This window comes from Myotis daubentonii, chromosome 20 (genome assembly GCF_963259705.1).
Source record: "Myotis daubentonii chromosome 20, mMyoDau2.1, whole genome shotgun sequence".
NCBI lineage: Eukaryota > Metazoa > Chordata > Mammalia > Chiroptera > Vespertilionidae > Myotis > Myotis daubentonii.
Window position 1 is genome coordinate 15,178,091 of NC_081859.1, and position 15,201 is coordinate 15,193,291.

Here is a 15,201-nt window from a genome sequence, read left to right on the forward strand (position 1 = left end):
ATCTAGAGGAGAAGGGGAGCATGGCACATTCAGAAAATGAAAGCTGTTCGTTGTGAAAACATGAAAAGGAAGGTGAGAGTGGTGAGAAATGCTGCTAGAAAGGAAAATAGAGGCAAGCTCATGATGGAATGTAAGTTACTTGGACTTTATTCAAAGGTCAGGACAATTATGTGATTGTTATTTATATTTTCAAGCAATTGCTCTTGCACCTGTGTGGAGAATGGGTTGGAGGACTAGACAGCAGATAGGAGCCTAGCTGTGAGAGACGAGGTTGCTGGACCTTAGGCAGTGAAGTGAAGATGGAGAGAAGTAGATAGAACTTAGAGGACATAATGACCAGAGGTGAGAAATGAGGAACAGGAGACTTTATCAGTGGTACTCTGGTGTCTAGATTTTAGGCAACTAAGTGTAGTTATTATTCTCAATTTATATTAGAAACCTAAGTTTATTCATTTTGGTAGATTCATTCAACAGAAGTGTTTTATTTTTTATTTATTTTTATTATTATTATTTTTTTTTGTAAAACATTTTCTTTATTAAACCTTTATTGTTCAGATTATTACAGTTGTTACTCTTTTTTCCTCCCATAGCTCCCCTCCACCTGGTTCCCACTCCACCCTCTGCCCTTACGCCCCCCCACTGTCCTCATCCATAGGTGCACGATCTTTGTCCAGTCTCTTCCCGCATCCCCCACACCCCTTTCCTCCCCCGAGAATAGTAAGTCCACTCCCTTTCTATGCCCCTGATTCTGTTATAATCACCAGTTCATTCTGTTCATCAGATTATTTATAAACTTGATTCTTAGATTCACTTGTTGATAGATGTGTATTTGTTGTTCATAATTTGTATCTTTACCTTTTTTTTCTTCTTCCTCTTCTTAAAGGATACCTTTCAGCATTTCATATAATCCTGGTTTGGTGGTGATGAACTCCTTTTGCTTTTCCTTATCTGTGAAGCTCTTTATCTGACCTTCAATTCTGAATGATAGCTTTGCTGGATAAAGTAATCTTGGTTGTAGGTTCTTGGCATTCATCACTTTGAATATTTCTTGCCACTCCCTTCTGGCCTGCATAGTTTCTGTTGAGAAATCAGCTGACAGTCGTATGGATACTCCCTTGTAGGTAACTGGGTTTCTTTCTCTGGCTGCTTTTAAGATTCTCTCTTTGTCTTTTGCTCTTGGCATTTTAATTATGATGTGTCTTGGTGTGGTCCTCTTTGGATTCCTTTTGTTTGGGGTTCTCTGCGCTTCCTGGACTTGTAAGTCTATTTCCTTCACCAGGTAGGGGAAGTTTTCTGTCATTATTTCTTCAAATAGGTTTTCAATATCTTGGTCTCTCTCATCTTCTGGCACCCCTATAATTCTGATGTTGGTGCGCTTGAAGCTGTCCCAGAGGCTCCTTACACTATCATCGCATTTTCGGATTCTTTTTTCATTTTGCTTTTCTGGTTGGGTGTTTTTTGCTTCTTCGCATTTCACATCTTTGCCTTGATTCTTGCGCTCCTCTGGTCTGCTGTTGGGAGTCTGTATAATATTCGTTATTTCAGTCCGTGTATGCTTAATTTCTAGTTGGTTCTTTATCAGTACATCGAGGGTCTCATTAGATTTCTTGAGGATCTCAATAACTTTATCGGCGGCTTCTAGACAGTTCTTGAGAGACCTTAAAAGTGTGGTTCTGAACTCAGTATCCTCCATTGACAGTTTTGTCCTGTTTCTTTGTCTCCGCATTTTTTATGCTTTCTTGGTGCACCCCCTTGTGGTCTTTGTGCGCAGTCTTGTTGTAGTTAAGCCTTGATTGTTGTAGTTAATACTAGGGGGATTTGACCTCCAGGCCAACTGGCTGTGAGAATCAGCTGTGTCTGCAGTGGGAAAACTTCTGTCCTCTGTGGAGGTGCTAATCTAGCCTTTGCCTGAGACTATCTGGCAAATGGCTCTGCGCAGGGCTTGGGCGGGGCAGGTCGCACGGGATCAAACAGGGCCGGTGGAGGGAGCAGTTATGGCTGCTCTCAGTCCCATCCCCAGAGGCTCTGCCTCTCAGAGTCCCAGCAACCGCTGCAAACCTCGGAGAGAGAGCTGCCCTCTCGTTCCTACCGATGCCAGACAGTCCCGCTTCTCCCGTTTGAGTCTGGGTCCCTAGAGACTCTCCCAGAACTGGAGCTCAGAATCTGAGATTCCCTCCCGATTGAAAACGACAACCGTGCCCTCAGCTACCAGCCCGCTCCGCACGTACCTCGGCACCTTTGTATTTTCCGCACTGCGCCTCCTCTGAGTCTCGTATGCTGTTCTCTTTCCTTCTAGTTGAAGAATTTCCCCTCACCCAGTCTTCCTGTGGTTCTGGGCGATGTCCGTTCCGTCTTTTAGTTGTATTTGTGAAGTGGTTGTTCGAGGCAGCTAACTCCGGTGTTTACCTATGCCGCCATCTTGGTTTTCTCCCAAATATTCTTAAATATAACAGATTCACATTGTGACTATAGATAATAAGGAAAGTGGTATATTTGCTTGGATACAGGATGGTTTATTTTCCTGGAATTTATCATTTAAATTATTATTTAGTCCATTTTAGTAATTTAGTAGTGCAAGGGATTTTTAAAAAATTACTTTAAAAAAATTTTAAAGGGATTACATTTTAAAAATCAAAATTATGTTCCTTGTTGAATCATAATAAAATTACCCAGAACTGATCCACATTGAATTTTATTTGCTGTTACTAACATCCTCCATCAAACTGCTGTAGATAAGCTTCTTAACATTTCTACATCTTGTTATGTAAAAACTGATTCTCCTTTCTCCCTTATGAGGCTTTTAAAAGTCAGTTAGAACTGTGTTTACTTCTAAGGGGAATTACAGCTCTGCCCCCAGAACTATAATTTAAAGTAAACTTTATAATATTAAATTTGAGTATGCTGTATGTATATATGTGTATGCAGGTAGGTACTTAGATTAAGAAGGAAAGAAGGAAGTGAACACAATCCAGGAATCTACTAATCACAGATCTCTTCCTCAATTTTCAATTGAAAAACAAAGTAGATGCTATTAAGCAGACAAATCCATTTGTTATTTAAAAGGCAGTGATTGTGGTTTTTAACTTTAAGGAAAAAGATTGGGATTTGGAATAGTCAAGATCTAAGTGACTTTCCAGGATAAAACGTATGGTGCAGTAGCCCATCTGGGACACCATAATTTGACCTTTAATTCTATTCCTTTTTTTTTTCTTTTTTTTTTTTGAATTGTGTTAGTCAAAGTGAAAGGGAAGAATTTGAAAATGAGTTCAAACAACAGTATGAACGAGAAAAGGTGTTATTAACTGAAGAAAATAAAAAACTGACCAGTGAACTTGATAAGGTGAGTGAGTGATCTCATTTGCATTCACTGAGCACATTTACATTCTGTCAGTGCTGTAATAGAAGCTGTGGGTATAATTTTGTATTTGGTGTACATTTTGTTTACTATTCCTCCTTATATGCAAGGATGGCTCATTAGCACAGGCGTTTTCTCGTCGTACCAATCTGTACAGCCGTCTTCTGGAGAGAGGACATCTCATCTTATGCTTTGTCCCATTTATGTGTTTGTTTGTTTTAATATTTTTATTGATTTCAGAGAGGAAGGGAGAGGGAGCGAGAGATGGAAACATCAATGATGAGAGTCATTGATCAGCTGCGTCCTGCACGCCACACACTAGGGATTGAGCCCGCAACCCGGGCATGTGCCCTGACCAGGAATGGAACTGTGACCTCCTGGTCCATAGGTCAACGCTCAATCACTGAGCCATGCCAGCCAGCCCCATTTATGTTGTTGAGTCTCTATTCTTTACTGCACTTCCCATCTGTTCTCTTTTCTTACTCTGTACCTAATATTCATCACTGACCTCTGTCATGGCTAAGTTAAGGCTGACCTTTAGTAAGAGCAGGAACAATTAGTTCAAACTGGAGAAGTTTTGACAACTATAATATACTAGAGGCCTGGTGCATGAATTTGTGAAGGGGTGGGATCCCTAGGCCTGGCCGGTGACCGGGTCCCATCAGGGCTGTCTGACCCAGTCCTAATCAGGCTGATCAGGGCCCAGCCAGCCACAGGGAGGGACTGTGGGAGGTAGGCCAGCCACCGGAGGTTGACTGTGGAAGCTCACTGACCACCAGAGGGCAGCTCCTGTGTTGATCGTCTGCCCCCTGGTGGTCAGTGCACGTCATAGTGACCAGTCGTTCGGTCAACCAGTCGGAACGGTCACTTAGCCTTTTATATATATAGATTCATGATGGAGGATTGACAATAGCTAGAAATAATAGTGTTGGTCCATAAAAATCCAAAGAAACCAACTCTGCCTAAACTCTATACCTTGAACAAAGAGCCAGAACCATAGGTTAAGCTTGTAAGTAGCCAGGTCAATGAACAGAATTTCAAATGCTTGAAGGAATGTTTCCCCATTTAGTGTATCAGATATTTGAAATGGCCATCATCCTGTATTTCTTGTGCCAGCAGCTCTTAACAGTCGTAAAAATCCTAATATTAACCAGAATCTTTAATGCCTATATGTACATTTAAATAGGGTTTGGGTAATTGTGCTTTATAGTGATTTTCCTCCAATGAAAGTATCATGTTCAGTTGCTAGTAATTCCAATAAAAGATTGGAAGACTCTCCAGTCTTTCTGTTTCCCATTGTGTTCCATATATATTTTCATTTTTTCTCAATACTTTCCCCAGGATTATTTCATTTTCTAAGCACTTAAATTTGACTTTGCTCGCCCTGGCTAATGAGGCTCAGTTGATAGGTTGGTTGGGCGTCGTCCTGTGCACCAAAAGGTTGCTAATTTGATTCCAAGTCAGGGCATATGCCCAGGTTTCAGGCTCAATCCATGGTGGGAGATGTGAGGAGGCAGCCGATCAATTTTTCACTTCACATTGATGTTTCTCTCTCCCCCTCTCTCTCTCAAAAAATCAGTAAAGATAAAGTTTTTTAAAAAATTTACTTTGCTTGTTTGGTTGAAAGCTACTTAAGAAAGAACTGGTAGTTCATTTTGTCAAGTTTTATAGAGCTGATGTGCACAAGCACTGGAAAATGGCCCAAGAAGTACAAATGAATTTTAAACTGAATAATGTTATATATATATATATAATGTAACTGTTAGTTATTTCTGCTATAATAAGACTAAGTCACATAATTGTTATTTCATATGTTTGACTAATATAACTACAAAATTAAAGCATCATTTCTTTATTTGTGATGAAAGATGAGTAGCACGTTGAGAGCAAATTCATATGGTAGGTGAGCATTTAATGACGAGTGATACCAAGGAAATATTTAGTCCTGCAGAAATAAGGAAGGATTTGGGGTTTTTCTTTTTTAACTTCTCCACTTTTGCTCCTTTTCTTCAGCTTTAGCTTCTTCTGTTTAATTCTCAGTCCACCTAACTGTACATCTTCACTGTTTCTGTCCATTTCTTCATTTTCTGGTTTGGTGTGAGTTGAGTGTTTTCTCCACGAGGGGTAACTAAAGAATACCTTTGCCGCTGCTGCCCCAGCTGTTCTGGGGAACCGCCTGAAGAGAAGTGAATTTCCTCATCACAGTAGTTTAGGCCCCAACTGTGCCAACATGGTGGCACCTGGGTCTTAATCCAGAAAATGTGACCAAGACTAACTCGGTTCTCGGTTCCGCGAGAGCAGGCGTGGTGAGCACAGGCTACTGCGGATGTCCCTTATGAGGATGTCCCAGACGAGGATCGTTCTGCAGCCCAGCCTGAATCTCCGCTCCGCCGGCGGGCTCTGTAGTGCTCGGTTTATGGAGGGCAGCCCCAAGGGCCGGCAAATCCACCCACAGTGGAGAATGGCACGGTGCCCCGCGGCGAAAAGCGCCCCCCTGAAACCCAGGAGACGCGGTCACCGAGGGGTCCTCCAAGATCGCCTGCCCAGCGCCAATGAGTCTTCTACAGCCCAGTGCAGGAGTGCAGCCGGGATCTGGCGTGTGCTGTGATCACTGAGTTTGCTCGCATTCATCTTGGGGCCAAAGGAATCCAGATCCAGGTGCCAGGTGAAAAGGAGGTGCGGAAGGTGGTGGTAGGCTTGTCGGAGCAAGAGGAGCACAAGGCTGTATTGAAAGGGGGCAGACCCGGCCCCTGGACACCAGTCTCCACAGCCACTGTGGGGAGACCTGTGAGGTAGGTCTGCGAGTGCGGGAAGGCCTGGCAGCCTCGGGTCTTCGTTTCATTCGCTTTGCCCACGAGGTGCCTGGGCTCCGATCCGGGGTTGCCAACGATGCCTCTGCCCGCGCTGTGGATCTCACCCGCCGTAATGTGCAGCTAACGAAGTGGCCCGCCTGGTACAGCCCAGCCAGGCAGATGCCCGGATGCTGATGCACCAGCACCGGCGGGTGTCGGATCGGTTTTATGTCATCGGCCTGGACCGCTGTGGCAGCCCTGCTCCTTTTCTGGATGCAGCTGTGCAGGCTGTGAGTGAAGGAGGACATGGCAGTGCTGGCGGGGACAGCGGGGAGACGCTACAGCAGGTACGAGGCCATGGCCCTCCAGAGCCGGGCCTGCCACGAGATGGCCCTGAGGATCGTCCTGCGCAGCCTGGACCTCCGTGCTCACTGCTGTCAGCGCTTTGTGGTGCCACTGCTCAGCATCAGTGCTGATTTCTAGACTCGTGTTTTCTTCGTGTCTTCACCGGCCAGGCCAAGGTCAAGGCTTCAGCCACAGTGGGCTCTGGTGTTCCATGTGTGGGCGCCTTGGCAAAGCATCGGGGGCCTCTGGTGGCCGGGTCAAGTTCTCTGCAGCCTGCGGTCCCCCTGTGGCCCCTGAGTGTGAGCAGCGGCACCAGCTTGGTGACCCCCTGTGGGTGGAGCCAATCCATGACCTGGATTTTGTGGGCCATGTCCTAGAGGCCGTGAGCACCAACCCCGGCCGGTTCCATACTTCGGAGCGGATCCGAGGAGTCCTGAGCGTCGTCACCAAGGAGCTGCTGGACATGCCTCTGTACTATACGCTGGACCAGCCGAGCAGCACCGTCCACTGTAGCACACCCAGCCTCCTGCAGCTGTGATCAGCCCTCCTCCATGCTGGCTTCTGGGTCTCGCTCTCCCACACCTGTAAGAATGCTGTGAAGACGGACGCCCCCGCCTCAGCCCTCTGGGACATCAGGCACTGCTGGGAGAAGGAGTGCCCAGTGAAACGAGAGCGGCCATCTGAGACCAGCCCGGCCTCCAGCATTCTCAGTGTGGAGCCCAGGCTACAGGCCAGCTTCACCATCGGGATGATGCCAACCCCAGCTCCCGCCAGCGAGGACTCAGGCACTTCCAGGCCAACCCCGAGGCCAATGGGGCCCACGGCCCCATGCCCAGCCAGGGGTAAGGCAGTGGGCAAAGCTATGGAGGACAGAGGCAGATTGCTCCAGAATAAGAGAAGGGAACCAGCTGAGGATCTGGCCCAGTGGGCTGCCCGGCTTAAGACATTTCCTTGCAAGAAATTTAAGAAGGGCACCTGTCAATGGGGGGGGACCAGTGCTGTCACTCCCACAGATCCCTGACCCCCGAGGCCACTGCTGAAGCTGTCCCCACTGACTGCCCACAGACCCGCAACCAGAAGCCCCCTGGGTCTGGGGCCACCACTGGTCCAGGTGTAGATTGAGCCAATAAAGAGATTTCACCTTGAAAAAACACACACAAAAAAAACCCACCAGTATTTTAGATATAGAAGCCAAAAAGCAATTATTATGTTAATCTTGAAACTTAAATAACTTTTATAACTAATACATTTTCACATTCACATTTTTAAACTCCAAAAATAAAAAGAAAATCGAAAAAAAGTTTATTTCCAGAAGTCTGCAAGTTTCACTTTTTATTAACTTATTGCAAATAAAATTAGCCATGAATTCCATGGAGTAAAAGTAAATGGTTTCTAGTAAGAAAATATTTCATTTGCATCTTGTTTATATTTTACATAAAAGCAAAATTACAAAATATGTGGAAAATGTTCACCATGAAAGGTACCCATGATGTCATCATCACAAAACAACTGTTCTAATTTTGTTTCTTTTCAAGTTTTGTTTGTGTACATATTTATAATAATAAAAGCATAACATGCTAATTAGACCAGACAGCCGAACGACCTTCCAGACAAAGCTGGGGCTGCGAGGGCCAGGCCCCTTGCACGAATTTCGTGCATTGGGCCTCTAGTTACTACATAAATGCAGTCATACATACATCCTATTTTTAATCTGCCTTTTTCACTTAAAATGTTATGAGCATTTTCCATATTTCTGTGTAGTCTTATAATTATTATGAGCCAGATACATTAAAGTATAAATAGTAAATTTCCAAACATACAAAATGAACTGATACTTAGGGAAATTGACTCTGTGCCAGTCCTCTTCTGAGTTACTTTATTTGAATAATTTAATTCTCCCAATACCTCTCTAAGGTACACTCTAGTCTCACATTTTGTACACTGAGGCAAAGGGAGATGAAGCTCCTTTTCTGAAGACCGGTCGTCTGGTTCCAGAGTCCATGCTTTTATTTAGTAACAATGGAAAGATTAACTTTTTTTCTGAATAAATCTATTTAAAACAACTTGTAGCTATTGTAACATGGCCGTGCAAAATCTGCATTTCCTTCTCCTGCAAATCTCCCACCAAAACCCCAACCACAAATTACTTGGAAGGGCTGTCAAAAACAATGGTAATAAAAAAATTTTAAAAAAAGATGTGTTGCAGGAATTAGTGAAGACACTGCATCTGCAGAAAACAGCCTCAGAAACAGCTGGTGGACTTGTGGCTCTGCTAGCCTGAAGAGTTGATGAATCCTCCCACTTGTCAAAGTGCACACTTACCAAAAACAGTCACTTCAGGGCCCTTGGAATTAGCCAGAGGACGACACAGCCTTGCTGAGGTCATTTAAGGAATGTCCAGTCCAGTGGGGAGACACTGTGTTAGTGGGTTGGGCTCATCTCTGTCCTTCTCTCTATAGAATCTTGGTCAGAAAAGTCTTGGCTGCCTTCTTACCTCCCCAATGCCTTTCTGCGGATGAGTATTGTAGGAAGTATTCCTATAGCATGAAAAAGATTTAATCCAGTCTCTGATACTCTGTTATAGCAGCCTGAATGGACTAAGCTAGGAACCTATAAATACGAGACTTGGAAGATCCAGCAACCTCATTCAGCTATGTTTACTGTTGGTGTCATGACTTAATTTAACAAACTTAAGTTTTTTGATATTTGGGGATAACTTTTTGAACAGTTACTACCTATGTGATATCAAGAAATTTGTTAAATTTGTTAAAAATAATATTATGGTTATATTTAAAGAGAGCCTGTTTTCTAGAGCTTTCTATACACAGAAATGTATATAGATAAAATATGATGTCTGGTACTTGCTTCAAAATAATACAGGAGGATGGGTAAGAAAACAGGAGTACAGATGAATTAACATTGACATTGAGTGCGATTAATTGTTGAGCATGGACGATGGGCTCACTTATACTATACATCCATTCTTATATATGCTTGTAATTGTTATGCTTTTTTTAAAAAGAGGATGAATAGAAGCATCATACAGACCATCCAACTTCAGAGGGAAGGTGGGGGAGGGGTGAGATAGCAACCAAAGGACTCGTATGCATGCATATAAGCATAAACGGTGGACTCAGACAGTGGGAGGCTGAGAGCATGTGCTGGGGGGAGGGGTGGGAACAACCAGGAAAGGTCAGTGGAGGGAAAAGGAGACATATATAATACTTTAAACAATAAAGAATTTTTAAAAAAAGAGAGGATGACAGACATTTTCAGACCAAAACAAAAAAATGAGAGACGTTGTTTCTGGAAGAATTGGAGAGTTCTTCAGACAAATGGAGAATGTTCACAAATGGAATCAATTCAATGTAGGGAGAAAGGGGAAAAGTAAAGGCAGATGGAGACTTCAGAGAGTAATTGATGTTTCCAAACCCATGACCAGAGGGGTAATAGTGAGGGATCAGTAAGACAAGCACTTTTGAGTGGAATATGGTGAATTTAAGATTGAACAGGAGGCATCTGAGTACCTTGAGTTCCTGTTCCTAAAAGTCACGTGTCTTGAAACGCCTTTCAGCTCACCGCTCTGTATGAGAACCTAAGTGTACGCAACCGGCAGCTGGAAGAAGAAGTCAAAGACCTCGCAGACAAGAAGGAATCAGTGGCGCATTGGGAAGCCCAGATCACGGAGATCATTCAGTGGTGAGCGCCCTTCAGTGGCTTTGGGGGTGACTGTGGACATAGCTCACGGCGGCATGAATTCCGGGAGGTGACTTCACACGTTACCTTAGTTTTTGCTATGAAAAAATGTTACTCTAAAAGGGTAGTTTTATTACTGCTGTTATTACTGATTTGTGTTCTGCTGTGTTTTCCATTCCGTTCCCTAACTCCAACAGATACCCATGTCAGCTTTACACAGCATCATTGAAACACGGTGTTTCTTTCCAAGAAAAGAAACTGGGTTTTTTTCTCCTATGACAGTTGGTCCTTAAAGGATAGAAGAAAGTCATTCACTAGCTATAGATGTTCCTTTCTAAGATCAAAATTGCTGTATTTATGATTATTTAAGAAACAGAAAGCCTGGAGAAACACTTAGAGAATGAAGATGTACTAGCACCGTCCTCCATATTATAACAGATTGACTCACCATGGCATTTTACAAACCTTATGTGGGTCCAGTTTAATTTTAGCAACTGCTCTTTAAGCTTTTTGGATTTCATGTGGAATAATTTACCTTAGTAACCTTCATATTAATTCACTCATTAAAATAATTATTCTAGTATTTGTATATATTTTTAATACATGAGAAAAGTGGAAGCAAATGGGGACTTTATTTTCTAATAAAAATAGTTTAACTTTTTATATTTTCTAGTTTTTTTACTTTTTGGTAAATCATGGATATTTAATTTATCTGAAAATAACTCGTTTCTTCACATATTTATAGACCAATCATTTAGTAGAAATTTTAGTTTCTTGTGCTGTTATTTTGGTTCTTTAAGCATTTTCCCCCATTTTCCTTATACCAGGTTAATATCCTTAAAATCAAAAGTGAATAAACACTCTTTTAAGAAATCTTACCCAAATGACTCAAGTATCATGATATTGGCTTAACTGTGGATCTGTTATGTTAACTTATGTTGAGCTTAATAATGTGATTATTCAGTGACTATCTAAAGGAAAATGTCCCAGTTGTGGAAATCTGGTTGTGTTCCAAGCAATACAGTTAAATAGTTTATTAATGTTTAATTTATGTCCTAGTCATCAAGTCTGCATTTCTTTTATTTTTCTTTTTTAAAAATTGTCATTATTTTTAATCCTCACCCGAGGATATTTTTCCATTAGTGTTTAGAGAGAGTGACAGAGGTAAAGACAGAGAGAAATATCAATGTGAGAGAAACACATCGATTGGTTGCCTCCTGCAGGCGCCCTGACCAGGGTTGGAAGGAACCTGCAACCCAGCCGAGGTACGTGCCTTTGACCAGAATCGATCCCGGGACCCTTTGGTCCGCAGGCAGATGCTCTATCCACTGAGCCAAACTGGCTAGGGCAAGTCTACATTTCTGAAGCAAAATCATTTTAATCATTAGCCAAGCGAATATAAAAAAATTACAACTATTTATTTGTAATTCCATTATTCTTTAATCAGATTTGTTATTAAGGTATTGCTGAAAATGCCTTCATAGAAGACAAAGCTGACCCGGCCAGAGCCTGAGCTCCTAGCCCACTGGTCTCCGGAGCCTGCGTGACGGGCGCGGGTGGGTGGGCAGTGGGCCTGGGAAAGGAAGGCAGCCTCAGTGTAGACAGGATGAAAGTGAAAGTTTTTATGTAATCCCACAAATTGCTCATTTTACATTTTTCCTATTCAAGTGAAATGTGCAAAAGAAATCAGGAATACAAAGAAGTCACTTTGCTTAAAAGCTGATATTTAAAAATGGTCGTGTATTAAAAAACAAATTATTAAATACTTAACAGGCTAAAAGAAAAAGATATACTCCTTGTCCTCAGAGTTCTCACCTACTTGAAAAGCACTCTGAGATACTCTACCCAAGGCTATGAAGGTCAGGAGTCTCAGCTCTTTTCAGTGTGTAGCGTGGGATAGTCAAGATGAAGCAATGCAAACAGTTTCGGGAACTTGTAATATTCAGTAGTCCCCACTTATCTGCAATTTTTCTTTCCGTGATTTCACTTACCCGTAGTCAACCACAGCCTGAAAATATTAAAAGGAAAATTCCAGAAATAAACAATTCATAAGCTTTAAGAGGGGCACTGTTCTGGTGTAATGAAGTCTTGCACTATCCCACTCCATCCCGTCTGGGACATGAATCATCCCTTGACTACTCGGGAGTCTGAATTCTAAAGGCGCTAAAATAAGGGTTAAGATTTAAATTCGTGTGCTGTACGCATCACAGATACATGTTAATTTCCCTGAAATATACTTTCCTCATAGCTGTTCAGTGGCCTGTATTTTCTCTTTGAAAACAACCAGCCTGCACAAAGTAAATAGTGTGTTAGAATATACTGCTGAGCATTGCGAATGTCAACGTTTTCCTGTGTGGAATTATAGCTCTCTGTGTACAGATGATTTTCATTCCCGAGAACAGGACCTTTTGTAGATTTTCATACACTGGCATCCCTGGGCCCTCTTCTTCCCTTGTTTGGGAGGAGATGTAACAAAAAGCAGACTTTCTCTTGACAAATTCTAGCATGTGGAATTTGTTTTATTTTCTCTTTTATTCTTTTTTTAATATTTTTACTTGTTTCAGAGAGGAAGGGAAAGGGAGAGGGAGAGAGAGAAACATCAATGATGTGAGAGAACAATTGATCGGCTGCCTCCTGCACACACCCTAGTGGGGATCGAGCCCCCAACCCAGACATGTGCCCTGGTCGGGAATCGAACCCTGACCTCCTGGTACATAGGCTGATGCTTGCCCACTGAGCCACACTGGCTGGGGTGGGATATGTTTTATTAAATAAAATTTGAAAATATTTCTACCTAAAGTTATAATACTTGCATCAGCATAAATATAAACTGAGTTTTAGTAACCTTTAATCTTTTTTCATTGGTTATTTTACTTACCATTTTAGAAAACAGAAGAACTTTATTACAATACAACTTTGATTTTTGCAGAATATGTTTTTTAATAAGTTTCTAAATACACATATTTCAATTATAAGAATGGTGTGTTATGTTTTTATATAGCATAAAATGGCAGAACCCAATTAATGAGAAATCTTAATATTTTTTTGGAAATCATGAGAGGGGGTTAATGTTAGATTAAAAGAGTGTTACTTCTGTGGTTTATGGGTGAAGTTTTAGGGATTTATGAGGGAGGAGTAATTTGGACTTAACTTAGCACGGCCAGCTTTCATTTGTCCAGTGGACCTTTCCCCACTTGTCAACATGCAGTGGTGCTCTGGTAGAACTTTAGAAAGAAGGTATGTGAGGACATCTTTAAATTTCTGTCACTTTTCACTTATTTCTTTTTGATGCTTTAAAATAAGTTTTTCTTTCTGTTTAATGTTGTGCTTTATCTCTGTCTTTATATGCACTTTAGGGTCAGTGATGAGAAGGACGCACGAGGATACCTTCAGGCCTTAGCTTCGAAAATGACCGAGGAGTTGGAAGCATTAAGAAACTCCAGCTTGGGCACACGAGCAACCGTAAGCGGCCGTTCTGCACAGAGACTCGCCCTGACGGAGGCAGGGAGCTCAGAAACACTGATGAACCTGAGCGCTTTCACCAGTTTGTCCAGGCTTTAGCCGACTGTGAAGTTTTCCATGAGAAGTCAGTCAGTCCAGGTCTTTTCCAGTTTAGGAAATCGTAACACATAGCTGCTTAACTAAAGTTTGCATGGCTAGTTAGTATTGACAATAACTGTAAAAAAAACTTACTTATTTTTGAGTCTACAGTTGTTTCTGAATTTAATGAAAAATATGTTTTCACAAGCAATGTGCTTATTCTGTTTTATTAGAGAAAGATAATACTTTCAAGTAGTTTCCAACTTCACTTGGATTACTAAATTTGAATGTAAAAAATAGAATAGAGCTAAAAACAGTCATATTATTTCATAGGATATGCCCTGGAAAATGCGTCGTTTTGCGAAACTGGATATGTCAGCTAGACTGGAGTTACAGTCAGCTCTGGACGCAGAAATAAGAGCCAAACAGGCCATCCAAGAAGAGCTAAATAAAGTTAAAGCATCTAACATCATAACAGAATGGTAAGACTGAATAATATGGTCCTACTGGAATAACTTCTATGTTGGTCCAAAAGTATTTGGAGAGAAGTTACATGTTTAGTTTCCTATGACTTTTTCTTTAAAGTGATGACCCAGAAATGGTTATGAAGATTTGAAAATGACTGGATGCTCGCAAACCTTTTCTGCAGTGGTGGAATTTTAATGCAGCCTTGTTTCCTCAGACTTGCCCGTAAAGTGGAATGGATAGTACCAATTAATATTCTCTTATTTACTCTTCCCCTGATTTGTAAAATTTAATTGACTTTCATATTTTATTCCATTAAATCCCCACTTCTCTCATGTTCAAGAACATCATATTAACATTAAAATGCAACATGTAGTCAGAACAAAATACAGTCATCTGAAAATTCTGGCCATAAATCTTTTACAAATGAAGGTTCTGTTGATGGTAAATTTTATAATGATATAATATATTTTAATTACTGTTCATGTTCTTTTATGGGTATAAAAACAAGTATATCCCCACAGTCTCTGGGAAAGTTAGCTATGAATACATTCCCTCAGTTCTTATCCAAAGAGTAGAGCAATTTGTACTCTGAATAAAAAATGGTCAAGTGAAAATCATAATTGGACTGGATATAAACATGGTTTGAGAGCAAGTTAGTGTAGGTGACATAGAGGAACAATAGAAAGTTCTTAAAATGAAGATTTTTAAAAATTTCTTTCGGAGGCTCCGAAGTGTTCAGTCATGAAAAGAAATATAGTCCCATAAATTCAGTTTTGAATGGTGTGAAGCCTTAGTCTTTAAACTGCAGTCATTAATGTTTTGAATAAACTCAGAGGCCAGATAAATGGCAGCCCAGTTGAATTATAAAGCCTTGATATAAATAATCTAGATATAAATTAAGAGTGTTTTACTTAAATGTGCTAGTGTGACTTGAAAATGGAAAAAAGAAAAAGCTTTTTCTGGAGAATATGAATTCGATCCCAGCATAAAGAGCTGTTAAATAAG

General features: G+C 41.4%; 1 protein-coding gene and 1 pseudogene across 10 annotated transcripts in view; both read left to right on the plus strand.

Annotated features, from left to right (window-relative positions):
* Positions 1–15,201, plus strand: part of CDC42BPA (CDC42 binding protein kinase alpha) — a 199,160-nt gene that overhangs the window by 130,976 nt on the left and 52,983 nt on the right. For all 10 annotated transcript variants that reach the window (XR_009450251.1, XM_059677595.1, XM_059677601.1 and 7 more), the window contains 4 exons: positions 3,235–3,340; positions 10,067–10,191; positions 13,545–13,650; positions 14,062–14,210. Coding sequence is in view for 9 of the 10 variants with exons in the window: in XM_059677595.1 (XP_059533578.1) it covers positions 3,235–3,340; positions 10,067–10,191; positions 13,545–13,650; positions 14,062–14,210 (486 nt within the window). In the remaining variant the exon portion in view is untranslated. The remainder of the gene's footprint in view (positions 1–3,234; positions 3,341–10,066; positions 10,192–13,544; positions 13,651–14,061; positions 14,211–15,201) is intronic.
* On the plus strand, positions 3,362–9,552 carry LOC132222536 (tRNA (guanine(26)-N(2))-dimethyltransferase-like; annotated as a pseudogene).